The sequence below is a fragment of the Squalius cephalus genome, assembly GCF_949319135.1.
Source record: "Squalius cephalus genome assembly, chromosome: 7".
Classification (NCBI taxonomy): domain Eukaryota; kingdom Metazoa; phylum Chordata; class Actinopteri; order Cypriniformes; family Leuciscidae; genus Squalius; species Squalius cephalus.
In genome coordinates, this window is record NC_137128.1 from 43144492 (window position 1) to 43160629 (window position 16138).

General features: G+C 37.6%; 2 protein-coding genes across 2 annotated transcripts in view; both read right to left on the minus strand.

Annotated features, from left to right (window-relative positions):
* The window catches only part of LOC307161903 (uncharacterized protein), a 150839-nt gene that overhangs the window by 67197 nt on the left and 67504 nt on the right, over positions 1-16138 (minus strand). The gene's annotated exons all lie outside the window — the stretch shown is intronic.
* scn12aa (sodium channel, voltage gated, type XII, alpha a) overlaps positions 1-16138 on the minus strand; it is a 63777-nt gene that overhangs the window by 19577 nt on the left and 28062 nt on the right. The window contains exons 9-16 of the mRNA XM_079876858.1: positions 10544-10685; positions 10243-10440; positions 8591-8767; positions 6597-6947; positions 5178-5292; positions 4455-4693; positions 2855-3028; positions 1072-1428 (exon numbers count right to left, since the gene is read on the minus strand). Coding sequence (XP_079732984.1) covers positions 1072-1428; positions 2855-3028; positions 4455-4693; positions 5178-5292; positions 6597-6947; positions 8591-8767; positions 10243-10440; positions 10544-10685 — 1753 coding nt within the window. The remainder of the gene's footprint in view (positions 1-1071; positions 1429-2854; positions 3029-4454; positions 4694-5177; positions 5293-6596; positions 6948-8590; positions 8768-10242; positions 10441-10543; positions 10686-16138) is intronic.

A 16138-nucleotide genomic window follows, 5' to 3' on the forward strand; every position in this document is an offset into this window, starting at 1 on the left:
ATTTATTCTGCCAAGCTCCAAAAAATACCATAAAATATCCTAAACATTGTCCTTGGAGCTTGTCAGTATAAAATATGCATTCACTTTCTTATTAGCTTGGGCATTCTGCCTAATGTCTCCTTTTTCTTTTTTTGGAAAAGACAAGAAGGATAGTCAATGATGAAAAAATCTAAATTTATGGGGGAATTACCCCTTTACCTTCCTCTTTATTCAATAACTATTTAAACAAGCAGTATTTAGGTGCCCCTATTATGCTATTTTAAAGGTTCCTAATTTTATTTTTTGATCTCCTACAATAGGTTTACATGCATCCAAGGTCAAAAAACACTTTCTCATAATATATATTGCAGCATCAGCTCTTTTCTCACAGCGTCTGAAACGGTTCAATCAAGGATTCGGTCGCTCTAATCCCCTCCTTTCTGAGAGCCTACTCTGCTCTGATTGGTCAGATGGCACAGTCTGTTGTGATCGGTCCACCGCTTACAGCGCATGTCGGAAAAGAAACGCCTATTACCATATCTGAATTTCAGATCCAGACCTTCCTCAGCACTTGTATACACACACACAGTGATACAAACAGTAACGAGGGAATCAGTTTTACAGTATAAATTTGGAAGAGCAGCAAAGTGGATTTGCATTCACAGCACAGAAAACAGCATCTTCACATGTTGACAACACAAACCAAGCTATTCCAATCTCAGCCTCAACTACAGTGTTTGAGGGCGGATCAAAGTAGACCTTGTTCGAGGGAAGCCAATGAAGACCATAGGCTGGCATTATGCAAATGTGTTACAAACCTAGGTGCTTTAAAGTATTACTAGATAGTATGTAAAAAAATTATTAAAAAATGATTACTAGATAAAAAAATTTTTTGCATTTATTAGAAACATGGATAATCCCACTCTGATCAATCACATCTTCATACAGTAATCCAGACTAATTTATTATGTGTGAAGAAAAAGCCTGCTGAGTGATGTTTTACTGCAGAATGTCGTGATTGACCAATCAGAATCAAGTATTCCACAGCATCTCATTATCATAACCTGAGCAAAACACAGCTCTCGTACTCACCACCAGGTTTCCTATGACCATGACCAGCATGAAGACCAGAATGCAAAGCGGCTGTCCAGCCACCTCCATACAGTCCCACATGGTCTCGATCCATTCCCCGCACAAGACCCTGAAGACGATGAGGAACGAGTGGAAGAAGTCCTTCATGTGCCAGCGAGGAAGGGTGCAGTCATAGCTGATCTTGCACACGCAGTCCTGATAGTTTTTTCCAAACAGCTGCATGCCTACCACAGCGAAGATGAAGACGATGATGGCCAAGACCAGCGTCAGGTTCCCCAAAGCACCCACGGAGTTGCCGATGATCTTTATCAGCGTGTTGAGGGTGGGCCACGATTTTGCTAGTTTAAAAACTCTCAGCTGAGGACAAAATACAGAACTTATATCAATATAGTTAACGTGAAATTAAAAATAACCCTAATTAATTCAGTAAATTCATTCTGGTCTTATCATGCTTGTTTGATTCCAGACCAAAAACGCCTTTCAGTATCAGCTGCCGTCGCTAAGCGCTTTTATTTTTCATACTGTACCATTGAACCACTACAGAGAAACTTTTGAAACTTTTTTTTCTCCTTGAATATCTCAAGAAATACATCAGATTTCAGAAGTTGTGAATGCATTCGTGTTGAATTAAACTGCAAGATATGTTTTGGCTGTACTCTGTAATGTCTCTCAAATTATTAATTTAATAATCATGTTGCAAACCATCAGATTTTGTATGCCAATCAAATACATATTTTCTCATGTAAATTCCCCTAACTGGTCATTTTATTTGAGCTAAAGCATGACCTATATTTAGTTAGCAATATGACTGATGTTGAACTAAAAGAAAGTTGTAATCCACTTTTTGAGATGTCAACTCTAACATATTTAATCTCACTAATGGATAAAGGATTACTGGCCAGCCAAATATGCACATGTGGGTGAAGCCATGAAAAAGTCCAATTTTTAATGTACACATGCTGTGTGTGTACATTAAAAATTGGACTTTTTCATGGTCAGCTGCTTAACAACTGTTTTTATTATCACAATATAAAGGGATGTTAAAAGCATTGTGCAGTTTTAATCTGTTAATGAATTGTAAGACGCTTGAGGTCACGTGGGTTCATACAAGTTCCGATGGACTCTGCGTGCCACTAATGACAACTAGTTTCATGTCTTGAGACCCATAAGTATGTGAGTGTTACGACAGATGTTTGACCGAGATTCTGATTTAAACATTTGTGTCAATAAATTGAAATAGTCTGCTTCAGTTAATGGATAATTTGCTGATTTTCAGCCAGCTTTGTATTGTTACAATATCTGTAGCATATTTAAATAAAATATAATTTTTATAAATAAAATAAAATATAAAATATGTCAACTTTTATTCTTTCTTTATGTCACCTGCTCCCAAATATCCCTGATTATTTGTCTGCAAATTCCATCGGATAACACACACACAAAAAAAATTTGCATCACCTGGTGGACTTTTGGTGGCATTATCAGTATTGAAGTTTTAAGCAAAAGGGAACACCACATCACTTTTTCTCGGTTTTCTTTGGTCGCATAGCATTTTTTTTTTTTTTTTTTTTTTGCGTCTCTACAGACAGCCAAGTTATATCAAAAGCCCATTTTGCTAGCAGTGAATTCGCCCTTTAACTGATTCAAAACTCTGATTCAATGATTCGCTCAAAAATATTCACAGGTCTCCTATGGCATTCTCATATATTGTCCATGTGACAATCCACTGATGTCCAATCTAGAGAATTTAATATGTCTATTTCCAAGCAGGATCGAAACTTACCAGTCTGAACGAGCGGAGGACAGACAGACCCTCCACATTGGCAAGGCCCAACTCCATCAGACTCAAACTAACGATAATTCCATCAAAGATGTTCCAGCCTTGCTGAAAGTAATAGTACGGATCCAGAGCAAAGATCTTCAGCAACATCTCCGCTGTGAAGATTCCCGTGAACACCTGGTAAGCAAGAACAAAACTTTACATTTTACTTTACATACTCTACAGGTCAAACGTTTGGAATAATATATATATATTTTTTAAATGTTTTTGAAAGATATCCATGCTTGCCAAGGCTGCATTTATTTGACCAAAAATATAGTCAAAACAATAATATTGTGAATAAATATAATAAATGCTGTTCTTCTGAACTTTTTATTCATCAAAGAATCCTGAACCAATAGCCTCGTGGGCAAGTGCGCCGACATGTAGCGCCGTTGTGCTTCGGGCGACCTGAGTTCGAGTCCTGGCTCGAGGACCTTTCCCGATCCCGTCCCCCCTCTCTCTCTCACCTCACTTCCTATCTAGCTACTGTCCTCATAAAAGGCAAAAACGCCCAAAAATACATCTAAAAAAAAAAAAAAACCTGTGTCAGTTTTTGTTGGCGCCAATAGACTTGTGGGCAAGTGCGCCGAGATGTAGCGCCGTTGTGCTTCGGGCGACCTGAGTTCGAGTCCCGGCTCGAGGACCTTTCCCGATCCCGTCCCCCCTCTCTCTCACACCTCAATTCCTGTCTAGCTACTGTCGTCATAAAAGGCAAAAACGCCAAAAAATCAGTTTTCACAAAATATAGTTTAGTCCACTTATTTTTATGTGCATTTTGGGATATCGCATTTAGAAAAAACACTGGATGGAAACACCAAGATGTGCAAAAATGTGCACTCAATTGAGGCAGATACATTTTTCTTATCCGATAAGATGACGTGCATAAACATTTACCAAATAAATCCCTCAATGCTCAACAAAAAACTCACATGACTTTTTCTCAACAGTGGATGTGATTGAATAACTGGACTAACCAGTGGACTAATCATTGCACAGCATCTTCAAAAGTTTGTTTTGTCATTCTGAAATTCCTGAGCCAAAGTCTGTCGACGACAGAATGATTTAGTTTAATTCTCTCCCAGAGGTGTCTCGCATGATTGCGTCCCCAAACACCAGCATCCGAACGCAAGAGAACATGATAGCGTTTAATGATATTCCAATATAGCGCACAAGTTAAATTTGCAACTTTGGATGGAAACATAGCTATTGATAATAATAAGAAATGTTTTTTGAGCAGCAAATCAGCATATTAGAATGATTTCTGAAGGATCATGTGACACTGAAGATTTGAGTAATAATGCTGAAAATTTTGCTTTGTAATCACACTAATAAATTACATTTTTAACATATATTCACTTACAAAACAGTTATTTTAAATTGTAATAATATTTCACAATATTACAATTTTTACTGTATTTTTTAAGCAAATAAATGCAGCCTTGGTACTGTCGGCCAGTAGTTTAATTCTACAGATGCAGAAGAAGCAAAGAAACAGGGCTGTTTGAGATGCTCAAATAAACCAAGCTTTTAAGAGCGCCACTTTTACTGTAATTGTCCTCACCAGGTTTCCAACACTCAGCATGCTGTTGAATTCATCAGTCATGGGATAGTGCTCCAGTGCCATGAACAATGTGTTGAGAACAATGCAAATTGTAATTGCAAGGTCCAGGAAGGGGTCCATCACCATGACTTTAAGTGTGTCCTTCACTCTCAGCCAGGCTGGAGAACATGTCCAAATCAGGTACTTCTTCGCAAATTCATACCAGCATGGAGGACATTTCTGATGGGCCTCTTCAAGTTCTAAGAGAAGAGATGGAAAACAATAAATAAGTAACATTAAGGGCGCTAAGCTGATTTAAGGTAAAATCATGCATTTAAGGTAAAATCATAATCTTTTTCATCATCTTTTAATAGATAAATTGTTTCTCCTTGAGGCAAGGTGAGATTAATTCGAGTGCAATCAATGTTCATTTTTGCTTCTCACTATTTGTCTCATGAGAAAGAGTTTCAGAAGAGAGTTCAACGGTCTCAAACTGTGCTCAGATTTGTCAAGATACCAAAGTCTGCAAACAAAAGCATTGAATGTGAATGTGTCTGCAAAAAATCTCAATGTGAACTCAAATATTTCTCATCAAATTCTTCTAAAATCAAATGATCTACTACTGATATGATCCTATATCCACATTAATACTCTCACATCTACGTCTATTCTTCTACAGCATGTCAAAAATTCTCTCATTTGTCTGTTTTTTTTTTTTTCTTAAATAATTTTAGTCCATCACACCTTCCATGGCGTCACTGAAGAAGCTGACAGAGCTCAGTCCTCTCTTCCTTTGAGGGGGCGGGACTTCCTCCTGCTTGGCAGCTGCACTGGTCTGTTCAGTCTGACACACTGACTCCTGTCAATCAAAATGAACATCAAAACATCAAATCCTAGTGAACTTCCTTCTAAAGCAGCATAAGCACTGAGACTATATGTGACCCTGGACCACAAAACCAGTTTTTTGAAATTTAGATGTATACATCACCTGAAAGCTGAATAAATAAGCTTTCCATTGATGTATGGTTTATTATTATAGGGAAATATATGGCCGAGATACTACTAATATTTGAAAATCTGGAATCTGAGGGTTGAAAAAAACTGAAACATTGAGAAAATGTAACCTTTAAAGTTGTCCATGTATGTTCACGATTGTGCTGCATTCACTCACAAAAAAAATATATTTTATATATTTAAGGTAGGAAATTTACAAAATATCTTCATGGAACATTATCTTTACTTAAAATCCTAATGATTTTTGGCATAAAAAAAAAATCGATAATTTTGACCCATACAATGTATTGTTGGCTATTGCCACAAATATACCCGTGCGACATGTGATTGGTTTTGTGATTCAGGGGCACATATAGCAAATCTCAACTGCTTGACTGTTATTTTGTTGGAAAATGTAAACTATTTTATCGACCAGTGAAATATTAAAAGTTGGATACATATTATATCCAACTTTATCTGCATACATACAGTACACTAATGGAAAGCAGTATATAGTGTATAGCCTGAATTTTTTTTTTTTTCATTGCAAAATGTAACTATATTGTCTCCAGCTATTGTACTCCTATTTATCCCCGTACATATAGTACACTCACATAAAGCAATATATACTAATCAAATCTCAACTGCCTGTATGCTTGTATCAGCACAAAATGTTAACTTTATTTCCGCCCAGCTCTAATCTGCTAAACCCAACTATAAGACATGAAAATATTAAGACATTATAAACATTTACATCATGATTTTCTGTAAAACTGCTTTGAATCAATGTGTATTGTGAAAAGTGCTATACAAGTCACCATTTTGAAACATTCCTCACAAGCTGCCAAGCATGCATTCACATATTGGTTAAAACAGTCCATATTTAATTAGATTGAACTTTTTTTTATTTATATTTTTCAGCATCAAATTATTATTACTTACTGCACTTATTATTTCACTGAGATTGTTGCAATGCATTCCTTACTAACTTTTGGGACAAAAACCATCAACTCTGCTCTTTTCCATAAAAATTTAATTGGATAGATGTGTCTGGACATTCTACTTTTACTTTTTATGTAGTTTCTACATAACTACTTTTGTGTTCTTTGGAGGACAAACATACAGGTTTTTAATCAATGTAAATCTGGTGTGATGCAGATAAGACCATACCATGCCCTCCTTGACCTGCTCCATACTGAACGCTGGAAAAGAGGTTGGGGTGTGCAGGCCGATGCTGGTGATGCCATTCTGGTCCAAAGAAAGGTTTAGTCTGCCGTTAAGAGTGAGGGTGGGCGTGAACACCTGTGAGGAGTGACTCCTGATGCTGCCCGTACGTCGCTTGTGCCACGGAGTCGCCATAGAGCCCGCTCGGCTCCGGCCGGTGTCATGGATGCTGTGTTCGTCGTCTGCAAAGTCGGCCTCTGAACTGTTGCGCGGCCGGAAGGTGAAGATACTGAGTTGGCTTCCGCGATGAGAGCTCAGAGGATGAGAGGAGAGAGTGGCGAGCAGAGGGTGAGCTGGCTGGAGGACAAGAGGTTGAAAGAGAGATTAGAGGGCAGATGATATAACACATTCATCTAGCAAGACAGAAGCAATTTTATGTGGAAAATGTGGTACTTTTATATTTAAAATTTAATTAAGTGCTCTATTTATTTGTTTGTCTAAAGTTTTATTAAGTTGTTTTATTAGTCTCTTATGCTCACCAAGGCTGCATTTATTTGCTCGAAAATACTGTAAAAACAGTAATATTGTGAAATATTATTACAATTTAAAATAACTGTTTTCTATTTGAATATATTTTAAAATACAATTTATTCCTGAGATCAAAGCTGAGTTTTCAGCATCATTACTCCAGTCTTCAGTGTCACATGATCCTTCAGAAATCATTCTAATATGCTGATTTGCTATAATAATAGTTCTTATTATTAATGTCACTACTTAATATTTTTGTGTAAACTGTGATACATTTTTTTCAGGATTCTTTGATGAATAGAAAGATCAAAAGAACAGGATTTATTTAAAATAGATTTTTTTGTAACATTATAAATGTCTTTACTGTCACTTAAATCAATTTAATGCATCCTCGTTGAATAAAAGTATTAATTTCTATAAAAAAATGTAATTAAAAAAAGATCTTACCCCAAACACAGGGCAAGTTTTGACTAAAAGTCAAAATGCAGCCTTATTGAGCAAAAGAGACTTCTTTGAAAAACATGAAATAATCTTAATAATTCCAAACTTTTCACCACCATTGTATATTTCAGTCAGGACCACTTTGAGAATGAAATTTCTTGACAATATTTGGATTTGGCGAGAGGCTTAGGCTCCAAGGTGCTCGAGCTGCCATACAGGTGAAACTCGAAAAATTTGAATATCGTGCAAAAGTTATAATTTTGGTGATTATGGCTTACAGCTTATGAAAAAAACAAATTCAAAATCTCAGAAAATTTTAATTTGTTTTTTTCATAAGCTGTAAGCCATAATCACCAAAATTATAACTTCTGCACGATATTATAACAAATACAGAAATGTCGGCCCTCTGAAAGGTATAATCATATACTAAATATATTAGTTTCACCTTTTAATTTGAATTACTGAAATACACAAACTTTTGCATGATATTATAATTTCGAGTTTCACCTGTACTAGACAGCTTGAGATATACATCCTTGAGACACAAATCCCCCAAGCCTTTGATAACCAAATGTTTCTTAGCATATGTTTACAGAAGGAGATACAATGATTACGTACATAGAGTTTCTATACAGAATCCACGGCTCTATTATTGAAAAGGCTAGGAGGTGGAGGTGGTGTAAATGTCGACAGACTGCAGAGCATTCGTTAAATGAGCTTAAATACTATAATTGATTAGATAGAGTAGATGGAGTAACAAATCAGCTGAGCGTCAGCTGATATTGTTTAGCAATCAGTGTTCTGCCTGAACTACGCTACTATTTCTCCTGTTATATTTATTTTTGGGCTTTAAATGTTCACTCTTGTCATTTTTCCTTATTAAAAAAAGGGTAACACTTTACAATGTCTTATTTCTTAACATAGGTTAATGCATGAACAAGTATTAATAAATGCTGTTTTTTAAAGCCAGAGTGTTCCTTAAAGCCAAATAGAAAAAAAAAACAGTTCTGAAATAGTTTGGAAATACTTACTTTCTCATCAAACGGGTCAAATTTTGGCAAAATGTTGTCCTCCGTCTCCTCTGACAGTGTTCTGTGGGATCTCGGTCTACTTTGGCCTTTCAAAGAGTCTTTCCGACTGAAGGATGACGGAGATAAATCCACTGCCAGGGCCATCTCAGCGTCTTTTCTACGCTGTTTTGCTAACGCCTAACACCAAAGAGAACAGACAAATCAGATGTGCTTGATCTGAATTTGCAATAAGTATAGTAGTTCTTGCAGTGCAAAGCAAAACATTTTAGGTAGTTGCTGGGAAAATAACATAATTTCAGTAATTTTAAGCTGTATTCAAAAACGTTTGCAATCCATCCCAGAAAGCAACATAGTGTCGGCCCAGATACGTGTGGAATCCACGTGTACCAGCTGTGGGCCGGATCTGGGCCAACACAAAAAGTTAAGGTCCAGGGCCCGGTTTCCCGATAACGCTCACTCTTAGCGCGCTAAGAAAGCTCGAAAGATATATCTTACCAAAGTTGTTTATGTTCCTAAGTGTGTTCCCCGAACCATACCTTAGGAAGCTGCTTAAGATATACCTTCTTACGTGCGACGTTACCCGGCGCTGTCCGTGGCGATGGTGCTGAATTGGTTGATATCGATGGCTCGAGAATCAATTATTCTCTCGTGCAGGGGCTGTTTATGTGAGAAAGCGGTGATCTTTATAAATGAAGCACTTCAGAAATAGTTGAAATTGCAATTTATTATGATTATTGGATATTATAAAAAATAATGCAAACTATAATAGCCTATAATAGCCTAGCCTACATATTTTAAAATTGTAACATATATTGCTGCCACAATAACCTTTTCAAAAATGTACGTGCCTTCTTCTCTTTCCCATTTTTGTTCGCTGAGGTGGAGCTGCGATGAAATATTGTTCTTGTAAATACTTTCCAGCATTTCAGTAATAAAAGTTTACATCTTGTGTACGGTGCTCGGCAGTGATCAAAAAGGATTTAAACCGTGAATTTTGAATCTCTTGTAAACTCAGAGATGTGGATTCAGACGGCAATTAAATTACCACACGACCTGTTTGTCAAAAAACAGAAGGTACTAATTTGGCCAGGGATTTTTACGCGGGTTGGGTGAGAAAAACACTGATATTATGGATTCGGACGGCACTAAAATCACCGACTTACCCCTGTAAATGTTTAAAATACCGGATGAGCCCATGAGAAACAATATTAGCGTCCGAATAGGACTTAACTGACAGTAGCCTATGCTTTCACTGGCCTTTAAAAGAGCGTTTTAATTAAATTAATAATATTGTATAATAATATGATTAAAAATCTAACAACAATCAGTGTAATGACAATTTTATTCTTTGCATGAAAACACTTGAATTAGCCTAATTTAATACTGTCTGGGTGTATTAAAACTTCAGAATTATACTCATATAGACCTGCAACAGTGATAAGGTAAAGCTAAGAGTGGTCCAGACCAACCTTACGAAAGTGTGACTTACAGAAGATATACTTAGCGAACGAACGTTTCGGGAATCGTGCCATAAGGTTAAGAGAGAGGTTAAGGAATAGGTTAAGAACTACTTAGAGATAAGAACGCTTTGGGAAACCGGGCCCAGGTGAATCTTTATTTCAGACTGTTAATAAGAATAGTTGTCGAATTACACTCTGTTCCTTGCGTAGCTGTTCCATCGCCAGCTGAAACTCTCTTTCTTTTGCCCAGGCTTCTGCGATGGTCGCCTGGTTTTGCTCCTCATATGCCATGGCCACGACAGCCAGGATCAAGTTCACCAGGTAAAACGAACCCAGAAATATCACCAGCACAAAGAAAATCATGTAGGTCTTCCCTGCTGACCGCAAAGTCTGCCACAGAGAGGAAGATATCAGAGGAGAAGAAGAGAGGTTTGTCATAATAATTAGTCTCTGTGATAAAAGGTTATTATGTCTTCAATGTCAAGGCTTGTACCTGATGGTAGAGGTTTTCCCAGTAGTCTTGTGTCATCAGTCTGAAGAGAGCCAGGAAGGCCCAGCCAAACGTGTCAAAGCTTGTGTAGCCATAGTTTGGGTTCCGACCTGTTTTTAAACAGTCAAACCCATCAGGGCACTTCCTGTGTATGAAAGAAACATGAAGATGTTTAACAGCGGGAATGATAATGGAAGACATAGGAGCATATATCATTCTTAGAAGAAAAGGTTCTATATAGAACCTTATACCTGGTTCAGATTATACGATTTTAGCCCGATTTTGGCACGATCCGTTTGACGTGGGGTGTCGTGGGGATTCGTAAACGATAACGGCGTCGGGACGCAAGATTCGATCGTTTCATCTCGTTTAAGTGTGTCATAGTGGGCGACAACCAAGTCTGCGATGCTTCACGACATCACCATAAAAAGACTAGCATGTTTAATTTTTTTTCCGGTCCTCCACGACGGGTTCCGTCAAGAGTGAGTGTGTGTGCGTGTGTGTGTGTGTGTGAGTGCGTGTGTGTGAGTGTGTATATGTGCGAGTGAATGTGTGTGTGAGACGGCTCGTGATGACTGGTCGGAAAGCAACGTGTAGTCTGTCATGTTTCTTGTCCAGGACACGACAAGATTTTTAGGAGTCAAAATCGTGTAATCTGACACAGTGACTATCGTAACAGACAAAAAAATCTTGTAATCTGAACCAGGCATTAAAGGGTCTGTCAGGTGCATACCCAAGGCGTCACTTTTTAACACTTTCAACCATGCTTCAATATCTGACGCTCAAAGCAGCCTTTAGCGTCCATTTGAGACGCATAACCCTACCACAGACCTAAACCTACCCAACCGAAGCGTCACATATGGACGCTAGGGGGCGCTTTGTGCGTCGAATATTGACGCTTCCGAAAGCGTCAGTTACATGACGCCTAAAGCTACCCATAACCGAAGCGTCACATATGGACGCTAGGGGGCGCTTTGAGCGTCAGATATTGAAGCATGGTTGAAAGTGACAAAAAGTGACGCCTTGGGTGTGAGAATGTGTTGCAATATAGGGGTTCCCATTAGGGAATCGTTTTCATGGATTTAGTTCATTTTAATTTAATTTTATGAATTAAATGTTCGTAAACATATTTTATCGTAAAAAAATTACGGTAACGCTTTATTCTAACTATAGTGTTATAAAGTACTTTTTTATTTGCAAATAGAAGAAACATTTATTATTATTATTACCAATATTAAAAGCATTTTTTTTTCAAGATTCTTATGAATAGAAAATCCTAAAGAACAGCATTTATTAGAAATAGAAATATATTTACTGTCATTTGAGATCATTTATGTGTCCTTGATAAATAAAAGATACTAAAAAAAAAACAGTGATCCCAAACTCTTGAACGTTAGTGTACAATTTTTTTATAGGATATGAAACCATCTCGGACAGCACAGCAGTCACATGCGTTGAGGTCCCAAAAAAAGATTATAAGTAAACAGATGGGTATCGAGTTGCAGTTAATTTTTTTCCTCCTGACCTCAGTCCATCCTCTCTTTCTCTCGGTTACCATGGTGACATTAAGTTTGAGTGACAGGCCAAGCAGAGGACAGACGCATGTCAATCTGACAGAGGGATCATTTAGTAATGGAAATGCCAACAGCTGGACAGCAGAGCCGCAAAACGAGGCCATCTGTAAATCTCTCGCCCAAAGGCAGAAAGAGAGAGAGAGAGAGAGATCGTGCAAACGATCTCCCTGACAATGTGTTCAAACACACTCAGGTTTATATAATACTGTGCAGTACAATAACATGCTTAGTGATTGTTGCGATACAACCTGTGTCATAGACAAGAGAAGAGATCTTACAGTACTGGGTTTGCCAAGCAGAAAGTTATCTCATGATTATCCTGAAATTCTCTAAAAGGAGAATAAAATAGGCACTAATGAGAGAATTTTTGACAATTTTATGTGTGCATGTCTTTATGCACTACCGTTCAAAAGTTTGGTGTCAGTAAGATTTTTAATCTTTTAAAAATAATGCTCAACAAGGCTGCATATGTTTTATCAAAAATACAGTAAAAACTGTAATATTGTGAAATAGAATTACAATTTAAAAGAACTGTTTTCTATGTGAATATAAATCAAAGCTGAGTTTTCAGCATCATTACTCCTTCAGAAATCATTCTAATACACTAATTTTCTATTCAAGAAACTTTTCTGATTATTATCAATGTTGAAAACAGTTGTGCTGCTTCATATTTTTGTGGAAACCATGATGCATTTTTTCATTAAAAATGAATCTTTGATTAATAGAAAGTTCAAAAGAACAGCGTTTTGATCAATTGAATGCATCCTTGCTGAATAAAATAATGAATATCTTAACAAAAAAAAAAACCTTACCCCAAACTTTTAAATGGTAGTAGTGTATCTATAATTTTATATATCTATACTTAATTTTAGATCTGTACAACAATCTAATTTGTATCTACTTTTATTTCTTCTAATAATCTTTATAAGAAACATCTCAGACAAAGTTGATGCTCTAATGACACATAGGCTACCTAAGAGCTCCATTAAGTCTTATTATTTGAGCAATAAACTTTTCCTGTGTGAAGTCTTTACAGACTTGGGTATCCTGGTATCGCTGAGCACAGTCTGAGATATTTTTGAGATCTCTTCTGAAGCTATAGTTCTAGTGAAGATTTAGTGCTGAAGATTTTAAAGATTGCTGGGATCTTTTTCTCAGGAGCAACATCTAAGAAGCAGGAGACTTAAGCAAAATTATAGGAGAAAAAACAGAGAGATTAATGAGAATTCATTTGTGTTTTTCCTTTCCTGAAGGTCTGGTCCAGTTCGCTGTCAATTCACAGATGAAATAGTCAGGATTGAGGTTGCCATGAGGACAGAGGTACTCGGGTCTCTATAGTAACAGTGGTTAAAACGATGGTTCTGCCCACTCACATGTAAGTGCTGACCTTTCATACCAGCTGCTTTAGAATTTAGCAAGTATGCAATCATTTGACAGAAGACCAATCAAACATGTATTTGTGTTTCTGTTAAACATAAACTGTGGCACCGTTTGTGCTCCAGATGCAGGTGTGCTATTATTATACATTTTATAAGTGAGCAGGCTTATGATTTTCACTTGGTACACTATAAAACAACCAAACAAATCTCATAGACTTGCATTGAAGAAACCTGAGCCATATAGACCAGAAAATTCCTAGCAACTGCATAGCAACGTACTACAAATCACACTGAATACCTTAGCAACTGCATAGCAACAACCTGGAATACCATGATGGTTAGTTTTGCACAGGCAAACAGTCATGCACATTTTCTTCAGAACGTATTTTCCAAAGTGATGTGTGCCGAATGAGAGAAGTGAGTTATTGTGAATAGTATGTGCAACTGAAGAAAACACATGCAAATTAAAAAAAGCAAATTAAGAAAACATCTTCATCAGTTTGACAACACTTGCACACTTGCAAATGCTCAACCAAAACAGCAGAAATGTGCTGCAAATACTCACAACGCAACCAAAAACTGAAATGTGCTGCAAATACTCACAACGCAACTAAATTCAGAAACCTGCTGCAAATACTCACACAACCAAATACAAAAATGCGCTGCAAATACTCACAATACAACTAAATACAGAAACGGGCTGCAAATACTCACAACTCAACCAAATACAGAAACTCGCTGCAAATACTCACAACGCAACTTAAAGGAGAACTCCGGTCAATTTTAACATTGAGCTCATTTTTTTGTACATTTGGAGTGCTGTCAATACAGAGACCAATGACAAAAATCGGTGTTGCCTACACCGAGTTATTCTATTTTTAAAATTTGCACCCTGTTGACTTCAATGGGGCAAGTACTAAACCTGCTTTTAGCCTCTTAACATCCTTGATGTGTCATTACAAGTGCACAGAAAATGTGAGTGATTCCTTCTGAGTGAACACGAGTGAGTCTGACTGCAGTAGATGTGAAAGATATGTATAAAAATGATGTTATTTAAGCCAGCGCAAATACCTTTGTTTACATCCTGTTTTTCGGTTGAAGTCCAAAGTAGTCGATTGCCGAGTTCACGCGCGTGATCATAGGTATTAAACCTATGCGTGTGAACTCTGCAATCGACTACTTTGGACTTCAACCGAAAAACAGGATGTAAACAAAGGTATTTGCGCTGGCTTAAATAACATCATTTTTATACATTTCTTTCACATCTACTGCAGTCAGACTCACTCGTGTTCACTCAGAAGGAATCACTCACATGACCTGTGCACTTGTAATGACACATCAAGGATGTTAAGAGGCTAAAAGCAGGTTTAGTACTTGCCCCATTGAAGTCAACAGGGTGCGAATTTTAAAAATAGAATAACTCGGTGTAGGCAACACCGATTTTTGTCGTTGTTCTCTGTATTGACAGCACTCCAAATGTACAAAAAAATTAGCTCAATGTTAAAATTGACCGGAGTTCTCCTTTAATACAGAAACTCGCTGCAAATACTCACAACACAACTAAATACAGAAACGGTCTGCAAATACTCACAACTCAACCATTTTTTTGTAAATTTGGAGTGCTGTCAGTACAGAGAAAAACGACAAAAATCGGTGTTGCCTACACCGTGTTATCCTCTTTTTAAAATTTGCACCCTGTTGACTTCAATGGGGCAAGTTTTAAACCTGCTTTTAGCCTCTTAACATCCTTGATGTGTCATTACAAGTGCCCAGCCATGTGAGTGATTCCTTCAGAGTGAACACGGGTGAATCTGACTGCAGTAGATGTGAAAGATATGAATAAAAGTGATGTTAATTCAGCCAGCGCTCATACCTGTATTTACATCCTGTTTTTGGTCGAAGTCCAAAGTAGTCGAGTTCACGCGCATAGGTTCAGTACCTACGATCACGTGCGTGAACTCGACAATCGACTACTTTGGACTTCAACCGAAAACAGGATGTAAATACAGGTATGTGCGCTGGCTGAATTAACATCACTTTAAAAATGACCGGAGTTCTCCTTTAATACAGAAACACGCTGCAAATACTCACAACCAGTGTTGGGCAGTAACGCGTTACTGTAACTCAGTTACTTTTGACAGTAACTAATACTGTAACGCATTACTTTTTAAATAAATTAACTCCGTTACCGGTACCATATGGTGCGTTGTCCGTTACTTTTTAAAATGAATTATGTGCGGCAGACCGGCAGTCATGGCGAGTCAAGGCGAGAGCAAGGCGAACAAAAGCGAGGCGAACGCCGCGAGCGCCCTTGAAAGTGCGCGAGAGAGACCGTTGGAGAGCGCGCTCGGAAGTGCGCGAGAGAGACCGATGTGTTGGAGAGCGCGCTCGAAAGTGCGCGAGAGAGACCAATGTGTCCGAGAGAGACCGGTGTGTATGTTGGAGAGCGCGCTCGGAAGTGCGCGAGAGAGACCGAATGTGTTCGAGCATAATATAGTTTGTTTATAAATAAATTACACACTTCAGCATTTGAATAATATCTGTAGCATATTGGTATCATCTGCAATGTTTTAATTAGTTTACATATGAAACAAAACTCCAAAATAACCTGCAGAGAACGTTCCCAGAACACATCTGACCGGTTG